This window comes from Crocuta crocuta, unplaced genomic scaffold (genome assembly GCF_008692635.1).
Source record: "Crocuta crocuta isolate KB4526 unplaced genomic scaffold, BGI_CrCroc_1.0 scaffold3, whole genome shotgun sequence".
NCBI lineage: Eukaryota > Metazoa > Chordata > Mammalia > Carnivora > Hyaenidae > Crocuta > Crocuta crocuta.
This window is the reverse complement of record NW_027529934.1, coordinates 6,638,023-6,658,595: the sequence shown is the minus strand read 5'-3', so window position 1 is coordinate 6,658,595 and position 20,573 is coordinate 6,638,023. Positions and strand designations below refer to the sequence as shown.

The window sequence follows — 20,573 nt, the reverse complement described above, 5'->3', positions numbered from 1 at the left end:
GAAGCTTCAGCTTTGCTTTTTAATAATTTAAGAGTGACACACGGCCATCCCCTCCCAGAGAGTCCCAACCCTTTGGGCCTAGAGCAGGGAAGCAACCTGGTGGGACAGCCCATCCCCCTGCCTGTACCCTGGCATTGCATTTGCTGCTGACCCACCCACAGCTGCCACCCGGGCAGAGAGCTTGCAGCTGGGGACAGCCTGGCACCAGCCACAGCCATGCCCACACTCCACAGGAGAAGGAAGACAGGCCCTCACCGCCAGCTCCGGTGTTGCCCCCGGGCAGAGCAGAGGGCAGGCTGGCGGGGGAGGGGCTGGCTGCTCTTCCCGGAAGTTGGTCTCTGTTTCATTTTTTTTCCCCTTCAACTTTATAGATCTGAAGAATTTCCCAGAGACTCTTAATATTCTGGCTACCAGATAACATCTCCCAGATGTTCTCATGCCGGACCACATGTTCCAAGTTTTGGTTTGGAATATATGACCGATGGCTGTAAGGCTGTCACTCTGGGACACTTTGGCCATTTCCAGAAAAAGAGCAAAGGTGTCCAATGGGACGTGGAAGGAACGAGACTTTAAAGGCAGCCTCAAGGCCAATATGGCCAAGCACTTTCTTTGGTTCTGGAGTGTGGGGAGGCTGGGAGAGCCCTTGCCAGAGAGAGGGACAGCACCTGGGGGTGAGGAGATGGTCAGGGGCCAACCCCAGGGCCCTCCGCAGCTCTCTCCTCCTGCCAACAAAGGTAAGGAAAGAGACTGACCCGCTTCTGGTACGGAAGGGGATCCAGGTCTTCTTTCCCCAGTTCCACAAAAATGAACATTCTTAAAACCCACAAGCAGGCTCCTGTCCTCACGTACGGTGTCAATCACGGCCGCCCTGCCACAGGGGTTACATGCCACTGTCCTCTGTCTTCCACAAAGCAGCTTTGTGCAGCGCGTTTCCATTCCTTCTGGGCCAGCTCAGGGCTTCTGTGGGAGGGGCGGGGCCGGAGCACGCCTGCGTCACCGCGGGACGGGCCTCTGCCTCAGCACACGGACTGACAAACTGTCCGCGCGGGCCAGGAGCTCCTTGATATGAGCCACGCTCAGCCCCGCAACTTTGGCCCCGTTCACCTCGAGGATCTCATCGCCTACCCCCAGCAGCCCCGAGTACAGCTTGGCCGTGCTCGCATCAGCCATCTCCTGCACGTAGAGCCCTGCAAAGGAAGACAGACCAATGTAACAGATGAAATCCGAGGACACACAGCTCTGTGGAATGCTGACCAGTGGGTGCTGTTTAGGGTGGGGGTGAGGAAGCAGGTGCTCGCACAGGGCACTTCTGCATGCTCGCACATACGCACACCCTCATTATTCTACCTCATAACCACAAGGCTTTCTACATAGATACAGTGCGCCCGTCCTCATGGTATAGTTTCATTTCTGTCTCCTGTTTTAAAATGCCTTTGGGGCAAACAGTGTTTTAAAGCTGTTATTATTCGTGTATACCCCAGTGTGAATGAGCTAACCTTGTCTTTTTCTGGGATGAGCTTTGATTGTAGAATAAGGAGAAAGCTGATGTTTAAAAATTAAGAAAAAGACCTATGTGCTAGGTATAGGATTCATAAAGAAGATCCAGTTGCTGTCTTCAAGCAGCTGGAGTGGTGGGAAGGCCCCCTGGAGTAATGAACATGGCTGAGGGCAAATCCCAATCTGGTTTGCTTCATATTATTGTCTAGGACTAGCCCTGGCCTCAATCTTCCTCGGATGTGGTGGCTCACTTGTCCCTTATTCACACACATCCTGTCCCCCACACTGCCCCTAAGAAGGCCCTGCCTGGCCGGTATGAGCACATCTCCCGGGTCTCTTAGGTGCAGAGTGAGCTGGGGAGAGCCTGCTTCTCCCCGGTTCCCTGGCTCCAACTTGGGCAACCGCGCGGGTGGAGCAGGCCCTGTGGAGCCTGGGGCTGGCAAGGCCGAGCTCTCCTGGCCGCTCCTGGCTACACAGAGGAGTCCTGCTGAGGGACCCTCCTCGCCTCGCCNCTTTAAGAAATGAAACGAGTGCCTGGGTGGCTCAGTCAGTTAAGCGTCTGACTTTGGCTCAGGTCATGATCACGCAGTTCGTGGGTTCGAATCCCGAGTTGGACTCTGTGCTGACAGCTCAGAGCCTGCAGCCTGCTTCTCAGACTCTGTGTCTCCTTCTCTTTCTCTCTACCCTGCCCTGCTCAAGCTCTGTCTCTCAAAAATAAATAAATGTTAAANCTCCCCGGTTCCCTGGCTCCAACTTGGGCAACCGCGCGGGTGGAGCAGGCCCTGTGGAGCCTGGGGCTGGCAAGGCCGAGCTCTCCTGGCCGCTCCTGGCTACACAGAGGAGTCCTGCTGAGGGACCCTCCTCGCCTCGCCTTCTGCTAAACCCTTCCCAACTCCCCTTCAACTTAAAGGGTCTTTTAGGGAAAGCTGGCCACCCCCCGCCATGGGCTGAGTGCATGCAGGCATCCGAGAGCACCAGCCTGGGGTGCAGACTGTGAGCAGCACCTGCAGAACTCAGCAGCGGGGCAGTGTAGCACCCCCCCCCCAACTCCCGGCGACCCCCTCACGGCGCCCCAGCCCAGGCTGGCCCGGCCTGCGCCCTGCTCTCTACCTCCTCTCCCTGGAGTCAGCTTCCTTTCTAGAAAGGGCTGGATTGGGCACCTCGTCCACCCTGGGGCCAGGGGGAGGTCCTCCCTCCTCCCCCACAGCCTCGCAGGAGCTTTGCTCAGCCCAGCTTCTGCCCTGGCAGAGCTGCCTCTGAACCGTTGTCTAGAAGCACCACCGCCTCCGTTAAAGCACCTGAGGGCTGGTAACCCTGAGTTTAGCTAATCCAGTCTCTGACACATTCGCTCTTCCCGGGGCTGAGTTGTGGAACTCGCTCTAGGCGCTTCTTGGCCAAGCGGTGCCTTTGCCGCCGGGCGGCCTCCATGCCCACCCCATCTCCACAGCCCCATCTCCCACCTCTTCCGCCTGGGGGTTCTAACGGCTCTCCTGCCCCGGCAGTGCGCTGGTGGCGTGGGGAGAGGGCGGGAAGGGGGGCGCTGCCTACGGCTGCCCTGCAGCAGACAGGCAGGCGCCGAGTGATGAGAAACCCCAAAGGCAGGTGGTAGCCAGAGCTGGACCGGACACTGATGTTATGCCAGCCGTCCGGGGGAGTCTCTGGGGTAGGCTTCACAGTGGAAGGTCATGACAAAACTGTGACGGAGAGACCGCTGTTGCAGGTATTTATTGTCTGCTGGAAATGGCCTTTGTTAAGCAGGGAGGGTCTCTGTGGTACTCAGAAGCAGAAGGCGAAGCCTGCTGTTCTCAAACGCCTGTGTAGAGCGGGATGTGGTAGCCAGCACGTGGACACCAGCGCCCTGANCCCCCCCCCCAGCCCCGGAGACCCCGCAGAAGTGAGCCTGAGCCGCGGCTGCAGGAGGCCGGTCTGCAGCAGGGAGGCACTGGCACCAGTCAGGCTGCGTGTGCCTGCGGATCTCCGTGTGATGTCCGACGGCCAACCGCGGCAGCAGGAGCAGGGCACCACCTGGGCGAGACGGGGGCGAGCTCCAACCAACCCAGGGGAGGGGTGCCCTGGGGGGCCGGCCAGCCCGGAGCCCCGGGAGCCCTAGGTCATTAGAGACCCCTGCCCATCCGGACATGACTCCCTGACAGGTGATGGGGGAGGGGCTCCCACTGTCTGCAAAGGGGCCTAATGGGACTTTTGGGGAGGATGAGGTGCACAGCACGATGCCCGCTTGTGTGTGACGTCACACAGACAGGCGGTGGGGATCATGGTGTTCCCTGCTGGAGTTCTGCTCCCCAAATACAAATTCTCTTTCTGAAGAGGGAAAGGGAGAAAAGAGACTGGCCCTTTCCTCTGCACCTCACCGGATGCTCCTTATGACTCTTCCAGGTAGGTTTTATTATCTTCATTTTATAGGTTAGAGAACTGAGGCTCAGAGACGTTAAGTAACCTGCTCAGGTCACACAGCCAGCAGAGGCTCTGGATGGAGTACAAACCATGCCACGTCGTCTAACTCTACTGGGAGCCCGACTGCCTCTCACCTGAGGAGAGCGGAAGCTGAGGGAAAAGGTAGAGTAGCTAACAGCCTGCTGATGGCTTTATGATGATCAGTATAGGTCCACAAATGCCATCTCCCTGTGAGGACAGACATTGTCCCCTCCTGAGGTCCAGAGTGGGGAGAAATTCATCTTCTTCCTCTCACGCTCATATAAAATCCATCAGCAAACAGAGTCAAACTGCCTTCAGGTCAAGCAGAATGCAACCACTTCTCACCATCTCTGACCCACCCCCGCGCCCCCAGCCCAAGTCACTGCTGTCAAGTCTTTCCACTGAAATAACTTTAAAACTGGTCTTGCTGGTCCATCTTCAACCCACTAGTGTCCATTCACAGTCCATCAGCTGGTCAGCGACACTGTTACACAAATCAGGGCACATCAGTCCCTGCTCCAAGCCCCTGGTGGCTCCCAGCTCACCCGGCGGGAAAGGCAAAGCCCTTCTGAGCTCAGCACTTCCTCTTGCCTCTCTGTCCCGATCCACCTCCTTGGAATTCTTCCAACAGCCAAGCTCATTTCTGCCCTCCGGGCCCCTGTGAGCCCCTTCCCTCCGCCCGGACCACTCTTTCTCCAGACACCATATGGCTCCTCCCTCACTCCTGTGTGTGCTCTTGTGTCCTCTGCCCAGAAGAGCTGCCCCCCTGTGCCCCGCTGGCATTCGCACGCCCCCACTCTCCAGCCCCTACCCTGCTTTGTTTGGATTGGTGCTCTGTGGCACATATAACGCAAAATGTATACAAATGTAAACCTTTTTGTTGACATAGTCTGTCTCCCTCACTGGAATGTGGACTCCTGAGGATCAGGGTTTTGTCTGTTCTGTTTACTGCCAGATACCCAGCATCTAAAACACACCTAATAGGTGCTCAGGATACACGTGTTGAAACAATGAATGATGGAACAGATGTAAGAACTTGCTGCGGTCTGCGAATCTGGCAGTGAGCGGATTTTTCCCAGGTTAAATGACTTTGACCTAGGAGATCAAAGCACAGGACTGAACCCTCCCCAGCAGAGTGTGGCTAGGGCAGGATCCCTGTGAACGTCGCCCTCTGGAGCTGGCGCTGAGGCATGGACCTGGACTCACAGACAGGCAGGCACATTCCACATGCCCAGACATCCTTGGCAGCTGGAGGAAGGGAACCATTAAACACGCAAGCCACATCAAAGGAATCGCCGAGAACCAGCAAGCACAATCTCCCTTGGGCGCTACAACAAAAAGACAGCCTTCAAGATTCTGATTTCAAGATGTCAGCAGACAGCAGAGGGGCACTGGAACCAGGCCTGCTATCTCTGACCCCTCCAGCAGCCCCACACCAGGCCCTTCCAGAAAAGCGCCTGAAGGGAGAATTCCAGTCCTTTTGCTAAGAGATTGTCTGCGTCCAGAGCTCCACTTCTCTGCCACAGACTGGAAATGATCACAGCCAAAAGGCATTGCTGTGGTCAGCTAAGGCCCCAGGGATGTGGAGCCCAGAAAGGGGAGGGGTGCTTACCTGAGTCCCGGCGCCCATTCCCTGAGGCCACACAGAAGCCAAAGGTGCCCTCCGGGGAGCGTCGTAGCTGCAGCTGGGTGGTGCCATCTGGGAACACCTCCACCACACGGCCCACTGTGCGCGCCTGGCTGGGGGCGCTCACGTCCTCCACGCTGAGGGCACGCTGGGGCCGGACCTTGGCTGGCCTGCCAGGGGACCAGAGAGTGAGTGCAAGGAGGGCTGGGCACTGGGGTCCCACCATTCCTCACCTTAAAGATGACAGATGTCTCTTGACTGGCCTCAACCAGCAAAAACCACCTGCTAGGATCAAGACTGGAAGGCTGTCACAGAGGTGCCCCGGCTACCCTCTGTCTGGACACACGGTTTTAAATCGTTGTGGGTGCAGAGACCTCTCTGAGAATCTAACACAGCTATAATGTTATGTAAAAATTCCAGGAATCAACAGGCCCCCGAAGACCCCCCATGGGGCCCACGCAAAAGCAACTAGCCTAGAGGTCTCATCAGAGGGTGGGACTTTTCTAGGCAGGGTCACGGGTCAGGTGTCTCTTTGAGGGCCCTGTCTCTGGCTCTCTAACCTGATCTTTGACTGAGCTAAGCAAGCTCTCTGAACATCCTGATCTCAGGATGTCGTCAGACAGCACTGGGATAGAGGATTCAAACCCTCCAACTCTACCCGTGGCACCTGAGGCAGGAAGGAGTTAAGCTCATAGGTCCATCGCCCATGCTCCAAGTTTACCCCTACACCACTCGCCCACTCTTACCGGCCATCTGCACTGTGGTCCCCTGGCTCTCCCACCACGTACAAGCTGGACCTGTCCCCCTTGCCACTCAGCAGAGAATGGAGGTTCTGAAAGGAGACCGCTTTCCGATGTTGGTGAGAGGGTGACACCTGGTGGTAAAGGTCCAATATTGCAGGTGAGAAAAACCGGGGGGGTGGGGGGCGGAGGGTGTTGACAGAGACCTGACCCATGAACCTGAGGGCTTTTTAAGAGAGTAATGATACAAGCTTTTGTCACTACTTCAAAGTGCCCATCAGGAATCACTATGATTTACTCAAGTAGATGGGCCTATACAGGGGATAGGCAGATTCAATTTTTTTTTTTTTTTTTTTGCTGAAAAACCTTAGTAATAGAACACTATTACTTTCATTGATTATGAAAATCAATTTTCTCATTAAGAAAAAATAAAAGCAAATTAATTACAGAGTAATAAATATGATTTTAGAATTAAAATATTAAATATTTTGATTTTTTTTTTAGTATCCCTTTTATAGTTGTTCACATTAAAAATGTTTACCTAAGGACTTCCAGGGAAAATGACAGAGAACAAAGATCCTAATCTCACCTAGTCCCATGGATATAATTAGATAACCTCACATTAGATAACCAGAAAACAACCCAAAGACTGGTAGAACAGACTCTCCATAGCTAAAGGTAGAGAAGAGTCCACGTCCAAGAGGGTAGGAGGGGTGGAGATTTGCTTGGGAGCCAAGTGGACCTGGAGGACTGTCCTAGGGAGGGAGAGAGGCTGGGCACAGAGAGAGGAGGGACCCAGATCCTCACATCAGGCACACCAGCATGAGGAACCTGCACAGGGAAGATGAATCCCCAAAACATTTGGCTTTGAAAACCAGAGGGGCCTAATTTTGTGAGTTCTTAAAATCAGCGGGGCTTAACACCTGGAACTTTAAAAATCAGTGGGCTTAGGGGCGCCTGGGTGGCTCAGCTGGTTAAGCGTCCGACTTCGGCTCAGGTCATGATCTCACCGTTAGTGGGTTGGAGACCCATGTCGGGCTCTGTACTGAATGCTAGCTCAGAGCCTGGAGCCTGCTTCAGATTCTGTATCTCCTCTCTCTGGCTCTCCCCACTCATCCTCTGTCTCACTCTATCTCTCAAAAAATAAATGTAAAAAATTAAAAAAAAATTTTTTTTAAATCACTGGGCTTGGCTCCTGGGAGGATGATAGAAATCTGAATCCCCACCCTTAAAGACACAGCACAACAAACAGCCCCACTGAGGTACCGCATAGAGAAGCAGCAGTTTGAAAAATGCCTGGAGTATATGGGAGGGAGATTTGTTTATTAATCTCAGAGCCTGTGCTGGAAGGACAGGGATAGCTGGGAGAATTCTCTAGGAACAAAAAAGTTGACAGGAACCATTTCCCTCCCCTGCCCCCCGGCCTAGAGGCACAGATAGCTGGGGGAACCAGCACAGTGCTGACACTCTCCACCGAACTTGCTAACAGCACTGCCCACCCCCTCATTCTCCTGTGGCCCTGCCCCCTCCAGTAAGCCTGGGCAGGAGTGCATCCACAAGGGTGCCGCAAGCCTGGCAGTGTGTAAAGAAGCCCTGACAGTGACTCCTACCCTGGGGAGAGGGGGAGGACAGCCACACACACCAGTCTGTGGCCCTAGCACCACAATCGGGTCTGACGGAGGGCCCACCCGCCAACAAAAGCTTCTCAGAGGGCAATGCAGAGAAAGCACTCTGTAGTTCAGTGCTACTGCATCGCTGGCAAATGCCTACTCTGACTCAACTCCAGCCTAAGGCAGCCCAGGAGTGGCCCACTAACACCACAGGGGCCAAACACTGCCCACAGCAGGCAAAGAGAGTCGTTGCAGACAACTGGACTAGAGGCAAAAACAGCTCGGCCACAACAGAGGGTGCACGCAACACACACAGGACACACCCCTGAAGCGCCAGGTTCTGGAGAACAGGGGACACTACGCTACGGGGCACCTCTTCTTCATACAGCCACTACTTTCTTAAAACATTTTTTTAATGTTTATTTATTTATATATTTTTTTAATGTTTTTTTTTATTTATTTCTAGGAGAGAGAGAGAGACAGCGTGAGCAGGGGAGGGCCAGAGAGAGAGGGAGTCACAGACTGAAACAGGCTCCAGGCTCCGAGCTGGCAGTCAGCACAGAGCCCGACGCGGGGCTTGAACCCACGAACCGTGAGATCATGACCTAAGCGAAAGTCGGACGCTTAACCAACTAAGCCACCCAGGTGCCCCTAATGTTTATTTATTTTTGAAGGAGAGACAGAGCATGAGTGGGAGAGGAGCAGAGAGAAAGAGGGAGACATAGAATCCAAAGCAGGCTCCAGGCTCTGAGGTGTCAGCACAGAGCCCGATGCGGGGCTCAAACTCACAAACTATGAGATCATGACCTGAGCCTAAGTCAGATGCTTAACCAACAGCCACCCAGGTGCCCCAAGGCCACTACTTTCAAGAGCAGGAGACATAGCTGATTTTCCTAACACAGAGAAACAGTTAGACAAAATGAGGAGACAGAGAAATATGTCCCAAATGAAAGAACAGTACAAAATCACAGCAAGAGAGCTAAACAAAATAGAGATAACATGCCTGATAAAGAATCTGAAGTAATGGTCATATACATACTCAATGGACTTGAGAAAAAAGTGGAGGACCTCAGGTCCTTAACGAAGAGATAGAAAATATAAAAAAGAACCAATCAGAAATGAAGAACTCAATAACTGAAATTAAAAATACACTAGGAGGAATAAATAGTAAACTAGAGGAAGCAGAACGGATTGCTGACCTGGAGGACAGAGTAATGGAAAGCAATCAAGCTGAACAGCAGAGAGAAAAATAATAATGAAAACAGACTTAGAAAACTCAGCTACGCAATCAAGTATAATAGCATTCTCATAGGCATCCCAAAATGAGAAGACAGAGAAAAAGGGGCACAAAACTTCCCAAATCTGGGGAAGGAAACAAAATCAGTGCCAGAAGGCCCAGAGAAGCCCCAACAAAATCAACCCAATGAAGTCCACACCAAGACACTTAGTAATTAAAAAGGTAAAAAGTAATGATAAAAAGAATTTTAAAAGCAGCAAGAGAAAACAGTTAGATACAAAGGAAATCCTATAAGGCTATCAGCTGATATTTCAGTAGAAACTTTGTAGGCCAGAAAGTAGTAGCTTGATATATTCAAAATGCTAGAAAGAAAAATCTGCAGCCAGGAATACTCTATACAGCAAGGCTATCATTCAGAAAAGGAGGGATAAAGAGTTTCCCAGAGAAACAAAAAATAAAGGAGTTCATGACCACTAAATCAGCCCTACAAGAAATGTTGAAGGGAACTTTTTGAGTTGAAAGGAAAGACTGTAAGTAGGAGTAAGAAACCTAAGAAGCACAAAGGCAGTAAAATTAAGTGTATCTATAAAAACCAGGCAAGGTATTCACAAAATAAAAAGCTGTAAAGTATGACACCATATACTTAAAACATGGAGTGGGGGGAGAGGAGTAAAGAATGGGTTCAAACTGAGGTGATCATCAACTTAATATAGACTGCTATATGCAGAAGATGTTATATACAAAACTAATAGCAACCACAAATCAAAAACCAGTAACACATACCCAAAAAATAAAGAGAAAGGAATCCAAGGATATAACAAAAGAAAGCCAGCAAACCATGAGAAAGAAGAGCAAGAGAAGAAAGGAACAGAGAGAACTACAAAAACAACCCCAAAATAAGTAACAAACGGTACATATATATCAGTAATTACTTTGACTGTAAATGGAGTAAACTGTCCAATGAAAAGACATAGGCTGATGGAATGGACTAAAAAAGCAAAAACTGCTGCCTACAAGAGACTTATGTTAGGCCTAAAGATGCCTGAAGATTGAAAGCAAGGCAATGGAGAAGCATTTAGCATGCAAAAGGATGTGAAAAGAAAGCCAGGGTAGCAATACTTACATAGGACAAAATAGAATTTAAAACAAAGACTGTAACAAGAGACAAAGAAAGAGACCATATCACCATTAAGGGGACAATCCAACAAGAAGATATAACAATTGTAGGTATTAATGTATCTGACATGGAAGCACCCAAATTCTTAAAGCAGTTAATAACATACATAAAGGAAGTAATCGATAGCAATACAATAATAGTAGGGGACTTTAACCCACCACTAACATCAATGGACAGATCGTCCAAACAGAAAATCAACAAAGAAATAGTGGCTTTGAATGACAAACTGGACCAGACAGACTTAACAGACATATTCAGAGCATCCATCTAAATACATGGTCTTTTCAAGTGCACATGGAACATTCTACAGAATAGATCACATATTAGGCCACAAACAAGTCTCGACAAATTCAAAAGGATCGAAATCATACCATGTATCTTTTCTGACCACTTTTCTTATCTTTTCTAGTTTCTAGTTTAACTAGAAATCAACCACAAGATCTGGAAAGAACACAGATACATGGAGGTTAAATAATTTGTTACTAAAGAAATGAATGGGTCAACCAAGAAATCAAAGAAGAAATTAAAAAATACACAGAGAGAAATAAAAGTGAAAACACAATGGTCCAAAATTTTTGGGATGCAGCAAATGCTGTCCTAAGAGGGAAGTTTACAGCAACACAGGCTTACCTCAAAAAGCAAGAAAAATCTCAAATAAACAACCTAACTTTACAACTAAAGGGACTAGAAAAAGAACAACAAACAAAACTCAAAACCAGCAAAAGGAAGGATATAATAAATATGCGAGATAATATATAAGGATATAATAAACATTAGAGCACAAATAAACAAAATAGAAACTAAAAAAACCAATGAAGTTGATCAATGAATCCAGGAGCTGGTTCTTTTGAAAGGATCAACAAAACTTTAAACCTTTAGCCAAACTCATCAAAAAAAAGGGGGGGGGGGGCAGAGAGGATTCAAATAAACAAAATCAGAAATGAAAGAGGAGAAATAACAAATGACACCACAGAAATACAAAGGATTATAAGAGAATACTATGAAACATTATGTGCCAACAAACTGGAAACCTAAAAAAAAAACAGATAAATTCCTAGAACATATAACCTCCCAAAACTGAATCAGGAAGAAATAGAAAAGTAGAACAGACTGAATACCAGCAATTAAACTGAATCAGTAATCAAAAACTCCCAATAGAAGTCCAGGGCCAGAGAACTTCACAGGTTAATTCTCCCAAACATTTATTTATTTATTTATTTATTTTACTTTTTAAGTTTATTTTTTTTTATTTTGAAAGAGAGAGAGAGTGCACATGCATGAGCAGGGGAGGGGCAGAAAGAGGAAGAGAGAGAGAATCCCAAGCAGGCTCCATACTGTCAGCTTGGAGCCTGATGTGGGGCTCAAGCTCACAAACCATGAGATTATGACCTGAGCCAAAATCAAGAGTTGAATGCTTAACCAACTGAGCCACCCAGACACTCCTCTACCAAACATTTAAAGAAGAATTAATGCTATTCTTCTCAAAGTAATCCAAACAAGTAGAAAATGAAGAACAGAGTTGCCCAGCAATTCTACTACTGGGTTTTTACCCAGAGAAAATGAAAACACTAATACAAACAGATACATGCACCCCTCTGATCACTGTATCACTATTTACAATAGTCAAATTATCGAAGTAGTCCCAGTGCCCATTAATAGATAATATATAAATGTAGAGATGGATAGATAGATAGATAGATAGATAGATAGATAAATGGATATATATGGAATGGAATATTGCTCAGCCATGGAAATGAATGGAATCTTGCCATTTACAGTGCCCATTAATAGATGACTATATAAATGTAAAGATAGATAGATAAATGGATATATATATATACATATATATAATGGAATATTATTCAGCCATGGAAATGAATGGAATCTTGCCATTTACAACAAGATGGATAGGTCTACAGAGTATTATGCTAAACAAAATAAGTCAGAGAAAGATAAATACCATATGATTTCACTCATATGTGGACTTTAAGAAATGAAACGAGTGCCTGGGTGGCTCAGTCAGTTAAGCGTCTGACTTTGGCTCAGGTCATGATCACGCAGTTCGTGGGTTCGAATCCCGAGTTGGACTCTGTGCTGACAGCTCAGAGCCTGCAGCCTGCTTCTCAGACTCTGTGTCTCCTTCTCTTTCTCTCTACCCTGCCCTGCTCAAGCTCTGTCTCTCAAAAATAAATAAATGTTAAAAAAATTTTTTAAAAAACAAAACAAATGGACAAAGAGAAAAAGAGACAAACCAAAACACAGACTCTTAACTACAGAGAACAAACTGGTGGTTACCAGAGGGGAGGTGCGTAGGGGGATGGTTGAAATACGTAAAGGAGATTAAGAGTACACAGATCATGATGGACAGTGGGTATTATACAGAATTGTTATATATTGTACAATATATATATTGTACACCTGACTCTAATATAACATTATATGTTAACTGTACTGGAATTAAAACAAAATATAAGTATGCACCTTAAAACATTGTGCATAAAAAGGTGGACAAGACAAAAATCCCTCAAGGAGTTCACCCATCAGTGGAAGTGGGAGTGAGCACAGGTGAGTTAACAGCCCTAACTACATGTTGTAAGCGCTGGGCTAAAAGATGGATGTGCGGGGGAAGCAGAAAGAGACTCCAGTTTAGGAGGTTTGGGGACACTGGAGAAACTGACACCTGTGTGAGGCTTGAAGCGTGAGCTCCCCAAGTGAAGACTGGTAAGGGTGCTCCAGAGAGAAGAAACAGCAGGTGCAAAGACACGGAGAGATGACAGAAAGCATACGTTCTGGAACACGGTTTGGGTGGCTGGGCTGCAGAGGTGACAGGAGATGGGCTGGAGCCAGGGGCCCGAACCGAACCTTATACGGCCCGCTAAGGAGCCACTGAGTGATGTTAATCAGAAGGTTATGAAGTTAGATCTATGTTCTAGAAACTGACCCATTGAGGAGGCTACTGTGAGGGTGGGGGTGCTGGAGACACAGGCAGGGAGTAGCAGACTTTTAAACAAACACAAGGCATATTATTTATCACATTTGGAGCCCACGCTCTCTAGCAAGAAGGGATGTTACCAAGAGACTAAGAAGGAGCCCAGCCTTGGATCAGCATTCAAGGAGGCTTCCTGGGAGAAGTCATGCTTAACTGGGACCCGAAAGCTGAGGAGTTCCCCAGAGAGAAGACAGAGGACAGCATTCCAGAGGATGCAAGGTCAAATGTCAAAAAGCCACGGCTGCGGGCGGGGGGAGGGGAAGCGTGGGAGCCACCGGTGAGGTCGGGCGTGAGAATGGGGCCACGCCCACCCAGGAGGGCAACATGAACACCAGACCCAGCCAGCACCTGCCCACACTTGGCAGCACCGGAGTCTAAGGTAGTTCGCCCTGAGATGTGTCATGAATACTTCCAGGTGAGACAGAGTCTCGTTTATCTTCCTTGGACAGTTCCCTGTGCTGCTCAGCCCGCCCTGCACTTGTTCCCACCCTTTGGTGGCCGGCTTCCTTTCTATCTCAGCCGGCGCAGCTTGCACGGCTGATAACCTCGCTGCCACACCAACGGCGGGGCTGTTTCCCTCGAGGGTTTACAGAGATCCAGGTTCTGACAGTGATACACCCGGACGCCATGGCTCAGACACACAGGGGACAAATCTAACTTCACGAGAAAAGTGAATTCCTGGAGCACAGCGCCACTCCAGACGTTTCTGCCTGGCTTACTATCATTATGCTTCTGTTTCTTGGCCTTTCATCCAGGAAACATGTAGTGAGCACCGACCTCGTACCAGGTACGGCTCCTGGTACAAAACAAACCGACGGCGTTTTCTTTCAGCCTGTGTTCTCTTCCCTACTTCAGCCTGAAAAATGGAAGCCTCCATTGCCCCAAACCACAATCACCCCCGTTGCTCTGCAAAAGGGACAGGCAGGGGTAGGGAGCAGAAGAACAAACATCATACCTGGCAACACCCGGACCAGAGCAGGGTTTTCAGAAACCTAGTTGAGAGTTAGCACACCGCTGCTAGCTGCCTGCAGTCATTCATTCACTCACTGACTCGCCTCTTCGTTCCCTGTGTCTGACACGTGTATGATGTATTAGCCACTGTCCTCAGCACAGGAGTCCCCCACTTTTTGAACGTTTGCTTTTATGAAAGACCTATATTAGTACCTGTTTTGACTAAAAGAAATCCGGAGGATTTTCACTTTTACAAAAAGAGGTGAAAAGCAAAAATAGCATTCAGCATTTGTTCTGCATTGAGCCATTGTGGGGGAGAGCACCCACAGTGGCCTCACCAGGCTCCTTCCCCAGGGACCCGACTCAGCATCTCAGCATCAAGCCGCCCTAGCTTTGAACAGTGTCTGTGAGCATCTGTGCTTTATCTCGATTTACTTTGTGCATCCATTAGCAAGATGTGTCCTAGGGTATGAGAAAAGCCTGAAAGAGGGGCGCCTGGGTGGCTTAGTCGGNAAAAAAAAAAGAAAAGCCTGAAAGAGGTTATTTTTTGGGTCAGAGGGTGCTCAAAATTTTCCCAGATAACTTAATGGTAATTGCTTCTTCAATTTATGCCATTTCAGCTCATGAAAGTTTTCACAGGAAACGCTCTACTTTTAGATAGCGGGGGAAACCTGTACTGGGAATAGAAGATCAAGCGGTGTTCCCTCAAAGAATTCACACTCCAGTGAGGGGAGAGAGACAAAAATCGATTAAAATACTATGTTGCAAGTTCCCTAAAGGAGGGAAGCACGGGATGAGATGGGAACACAGAGCAGAGGCGTCCTAGCTCAGCCCAAGAGAGGACTGGAAGTGGCTTCCTGGAGGAGGCAATTCCTGAAGTGTTGATGGGTGAGCAGACCTTAGCAGGGAGAGAAAGTGAGGGAAACATTTCAGGTGAAGGTTCAAAGTCAGAGGGTGTGTGGCCTGCTTACAGAACTGCAAGGTCAGGTGTTAGAAGGGGAGTGAGGAGAGATGAAGGCAGATCACAGAAGCCCTCTGCCACGTCAGGTGATCTGAACTTCATCCTGCGGGTGATAAGGGCCCAAAGGCGGATGTTCAGCAAGGGGCCAGCATAAGCAGATGTGCCCATCAGAAGGACCCCTGTGGAACCAGGTGGGGAAAGACATGCCTGATGTCGGTATGGGTACAGAGTGATTTATGCTAGACTAACAGAGTCACTGTGACCATGGAGAAGGTTCCAGAATGATCAGGCAACAGACTCAAGGACTTGGCAGAGGTGGCAGAGTTGACGGAGGTGGGGGGAGGGAGAGGGGGGAGAAGTTTAGGGCAAGCCCGAGCTGGAGCAGCCGGAAGAACAACCATGGGACACTGCCCACGCCACGGTGTCCAGGGGAAGCCAGGCCTTGTGGATCCACTGTGGGGAGGCCAGTAGCTTCCCTTTCTCCACCTGGGCTCCCTGGGCGGCCTCCTCTGCACTTCACTGCTCCTGTCCCCTTCCATTCCATGGGCAGCTACACCGGCACTGGCGTCGCCCACCTCTTGGCTGGGGCCCTTCAGACTCACCAGCTGCAGGGACTGTAACGATGGGGCTCTCTTCACTTTGGGGGTGCTGGTGTGTGACGCCGGGCCGGGCGCAGGGGCCCGCAGCTGCTCCACGCTGTAGCTGCGGGCCTTGCCCAGCTTGGGCCTTGTGCCCTGGCCCAGGGCCAAGAAGAACTTTTTCAGCCCCAGGGTGGAGGCCAAGCTGCTGCAGCTTTTCTTGCTCCTGTCGGAAGGGGCAGCAGAGGGCGGGCCGGGTCCCGCACTGACCCCCGGTGATGCTCTGAAATGCAAGGGTGGACATGAAGGGGGCCGAGGCCAGGGCAGACGGCAGCTCAGGGGCCTGTGGGCCTAGCTGGGCCAGCACCCGGGCCCGGTGGAGGCCGTGACAGCGGCTGCAGAAGAGAGGCTGGGGGGGCACGTGCAGGATGCTCTTCTAGGGTAGCTTTTAGGGAGAAGAGCTCAGACAAGACCCACGGTCACGCCCAACCACAGGCTGGCCCACGCATCCGGCCGTCGTCCCCTCAGTATTTCTTCAGAGCCTCCGTGCCTTCTAGGCACTGGGGCTTGTGATGAACAGACAAGGTCCTTATTCTCAGGAGCTCACAGACAACAGACTAGTGAACAAAGGAGAAAAACCAACAGCGACTGTTGAGAAATGTCAAGCGGAGAGTGACAGAGTGGCCAGGAAAGGCCTTTCTGAGAAGATAGTGTTTACGCTCAGCTGAATGATAAGAAGGAGGCCGTCCTGCGGAGGCCACAGCGATGCCACGGCCCTGGGGCAGGAAGAGGCCCTGAGCCTTCGAGAGCACAACAGGGCCAGGCCACCAGCACTGGGACAGAGCCAGCAAGGGGGCAAGAGGGACCGGTGGGGTCAGCAGGTGTGCCAGATCACACAGAGCACGTAAGCCAAGGAAGGGGGCTGGGATTCTACCCCAAGTGGGAGAAACAAAATCACTCGGAGTTTTAAGCAGGAGGAATGAATTATTTAATTGCAGTTATAAAAAGATACCTTTGACTGCTGTGCGGAGACGGAAGTGTGGGGGCGAGAGTGAAGGCAGAGAGCAGACAGGGCGACAGCTGTCAGAAAGAAGTGATGCAGCTCAGACGGGGAGGAAGGTGACAAAGGAGTACGCAGGAGTTGAGGAGACGCGCCAGTGGGGCAGACAGGCAGGGAAGGAGGCAGCGGCCGCGATGACCGCGGGTGGCCTGTCTGCCAGGAAGAGGACCTGGGGAAGCAGCTGCGTCAGCGTCTCTCAGGCACCCTCATGGAGACGTCAGGGGAAACTGAGGTAGGGGGCTGGAGTTCTGGGGAGCACACAGCACTGGATGGACAGCTGGCTCTCAGGGGTACTAGGAATGGTGTGCAGTGCAGAAAAGAAGGTTCTGGCCAGAGCGCTGGCTCACGGAGGCTCTGGAGCCCCAGGGCCAGGACTCAGACCCTCCTGCGCTGAAGGACAGAATGGAAGGGTGGATGCCGGCCTGCTTCCTCAGCGTCCAAGTCAGAAACAAGCCCTCTCAAACAGCCTCATCCTGGGAGCACCCTGAGGGCTGGGACTGTGTGCTCAGCTGTGCCCGGAGCTTGAGGCTTGGTGAATGAATACGCAAGTACCTCAGGCTGGAAACGGCTGGGAGAGGAGTGTTAGGGTGCCATGCCTGGAATAAGTCGAGGAACAATCTAAGGATCTGGGAGCAGTGAGGTTGGGCATGCCAGGGAGTCTCTTTCCCCACCCAGTGCTCCCGGTCCCCCACCTCCTGCAGCCAGGGCTCTGGCTCCTGTCACTCACCGAGTTGACGGATGCCCTCTGGAACTCTGTAGGCCTCCCTCTGGTTCCTGGCTGGACTCTGTCTCCTCTGGGGCTGGGGACAGGGTGATGCCCACGGAGCTGACAGTGCCAACAGCTGCTGCGTCAAGAAAGCCCTGGTGTCCTCCTGCAACAACCACAGCCCTCCCTGTCACTTGAGCCATCCTCACAGGTCATGGTCAGGGGAGGGGACATGTCCCACAACAGAGGTAGGAGAGCCAGAGGAAGCTGGAGAGAACTGGGGACCCCAGGAGAGCGGTAGAGGCAGTGGTCAGACACCCCCATGGCAGGCCGGGCACGAGGGGCCTTGCTTATGGCTGGAACCCATCGCCCTCGGCCCGGCAGCTGGCACACAGTAGATGGTGTACAACTGCCTGTTCAGTGAGGAAGTCGTGGGAAGTCATGTCCCTTTTAGATCAAGAGACACAGCTGGGAATGGGGAAGCTTTGCATTCTTGGGATGAAAACCACAGTCTTGCTGGATGTGATGTCTCACAGTTTTAACGACAGGTGCCATTTTTGGAGCATTTCTTGATATGCCAGGCAATGAATGAAACCCTCTACAGACATTATTTCATAGGTTCCTAGAAGACAGGTTCTCTTATTACCCTGGGTTACAGAAGACGAGCCTGGGGCACAGAGGGCTTACGGAGTGTGCCCAGGACCTCCTGGCTAACGAGAGGAGGAGTCTGAAGAGGTAAGGGCCAGGCTGCCCAGAAAGCCCAGCAGCTGGTAGAATAGGAGCTCCTCGGGAAGTGGTTAGAGGCAGCCAGCAGCTGGCCCAGAGCCCACCCTATGGAAGGAAACTACACACCTTAGAACAGGGCAAAAGGCAGCTCAAGGTAGTGCCTGCTTTTAAGGTTCACATGAGCAAGGGAGGGTGAGAGAAAATGTCTATGTCCCCCTGCGCAGCGAGGGGGTGGCTAACACACGGGGTGGGGGCAGGGGCTTGGCATCCACATCCTCAGTAAGGTCAGCACAGTCAGCTCTCTGCCCTCTCCTCCTCCACTGTGTTTCCAAGCCCTGGCTCCCTTCCAAGCCATCTGAGCCCCAGGGACACATTAATTCATAGACACATTAAGGCGAGGCTGTGTGGGGTGAACATGCCAGCCCTGCCTAAGTGCAAATGGCTGAGTTGCTCACCTCAGATCACCACATCAGGGATCAGAGCCTAAGGCTACTGATGCCCTACACCCTTCTGCAGCCCTGCCTGCTGAAACCACGAGCCTGCCCAGGAGGGCTAGCAGGGATCTGGGAGGGCTCTGCCTCACCGGTAACCGGGCCCTCCAGACAGCACGTCTGCCCGGCCACAGACGGTCTCAAGGGCAGGACTCCTGCTGAAGTAATTCACTTATGCATCTCCTACAATGCCTGGTATGGTGTCTGGCATGTAATAGGTGCTCAATGTTGAATGAATGAATGAGGGAATGAGGGAATGAATGAAATGAAGTTGTTGAAGGAAAGGGCTTCAAACGTGATTATTAGGCATTTACTGCTCTAGGCAAATAGTAAATCTGGAGCTGTTGCCTCTCCCTGCCTCCCCCACAGTAAGAGCTGGCTAATCTGCCTCCAGGCTGACATTGAGTCTTGCAGCCAGTCCACAGACCCCATCACTTCCGGAACACGTGCTGCTGCTCTGGGCTTCAAAAGGCTGCTGGGAGTGTGCACAGCTGTGTCATCTACTACTTTTTTTTATGTTTATTTTTGAGAGAGAGAGAGAGCGAGCGAGCAAACCAGGGAGGGACAAGCCAGAGAGAGAGAGAGAGAGAGGGAGACACAGAATCCGAACCAGGCTCCAGGCTCTGAGCCATCAGCACAGAGCCCAACGCGGGGCTCGAACTCACAAACTGTAAGATCATGACCTGAGCCGAAGTCAAACACTTAATCGGCTGAGCCACCCAGGTGCCCCCTGTGTCATCTACTACGATGAAAGGTAAAGGAGGACTCAGGTGCTTGGCCTGGGGTCTCTGCTTACCATCGCGGTGGTTCTCCGGGGCCGGCGCCTGGCTGCAGAGGCCCTTGCGGGCCAGGCCCTCACCCAGGGCTCCTCCCCAGGGCTCCTGCAGCCCCGGAGGCACGCTGTTGTTGCAGTTGTTGGTGGACAGGGCCAGCAGGGGGTGCCCGACCTGGGAGCTATAGGGCTGGGTCTGTGTGGGTGAGCGCTCACAGGTCCTGGGAACTACACTTCTTGAAGGAGGCGGAGGGGTGTCCACGGGCTCTCCCTGCTCACCCAGCCTGCTGGGCCTGGCCAGGGCCGCCTTCCTGTGACATACAGGCGAGGTGGTCTTCCTTGAAGACGGAGGGGTTGGCACCCAGCCTCCAGGGGAGAGGGGAGAGATTGGCTGCTGGGCCCGGTGCAGGGCAGAGGGCTCTGCATGGCTCTGTCGCAGGGAGGACGCAGAGACAGCCTCCAGGGACTCATGGTTTTCTACATCCTGGGCTTGTCCGCCTGGCGCCGAGGACCCCGGCTTCACGGAAGACGCCGGGGCACAGGCTGACCTGCACAGAGCCCTGGAATCCACCGGCTGAACCCAGTGATTCCCCAGCCCGGGGCCAGCCTGCCACTGGGATCCCAGGGAAGCCCTTTTAGATTCCAGGACGGGACGCGTAGGGAAAGCGTCTCCTCTGGGAAACAGAGTCCCGTCAGGCCATCCTCTGCCTTCTTTCACCTCGGCTGCAGCCTCCACGTGACCAACCCCAGGCAGGCAGTGGGGGGCCTGAGGGCTCCCGGGCGGCTGGGACTCAGCCTTCCGGAACGACCTGGGGCCTCCGCGAGGCCTGGCGGCCCGCGGACGGGGGCTGCGGCCTCGGGCCGGGCCGCGGGCCCTGCGGGGCTGCGAGGCCCCAGCCTCCTCGCTGTCGGTCCTGCAGCTGTCCGAGGTGTCCGTGCTGTCCAGGGCGGAGTCCACCTCGTCGGGCCGCGCCGAGTCTCCGATGTGCGTTTCCCGGATCCATTCCGCGTGGAGCCC

The 20,573-nt window shown here is 51.7% G+C and overlaps 1 protein-coding gene across 1 annotated transcript in view; it reads right to left on the bottom strand.

The window, feature by feature from the left end:
• Positions 1–20,573, bottom strand: part of KIAA1614 (KIAA1614 ortholog) — a 45,021-nt gene continuing 24,448 nt past the window's right edge. The window contains exons 8-13 of the mRNA XM_077763357.1: positions 19,580–20,567; positions 17,588–17,732; positions 15,825–16,083; positions 6,304–6,431; positions 5,543–5,727; positions 1–1,187 (exon numbers count right to left, since the gene is read on the bottom strand). Of these exons, the coding sequence (XP_077619483.1) occupies positions 994–1,187; positions 5,543–5,727; positions 6,304–6,431; positions 15,825–16,083; positions 17,588–17,732; positions 19,580–20,567 (1,899 nt within the window). The 3' untranslated portion in view covers positions 1–993. The remainder of the gene's footprint in view (positions 1,188–5,542; positions 5,728–6,303; positions 6,432–15,824; positions 16,084–17,587; positions 17,733–19,579; positions 20,568–20,573) is intronic.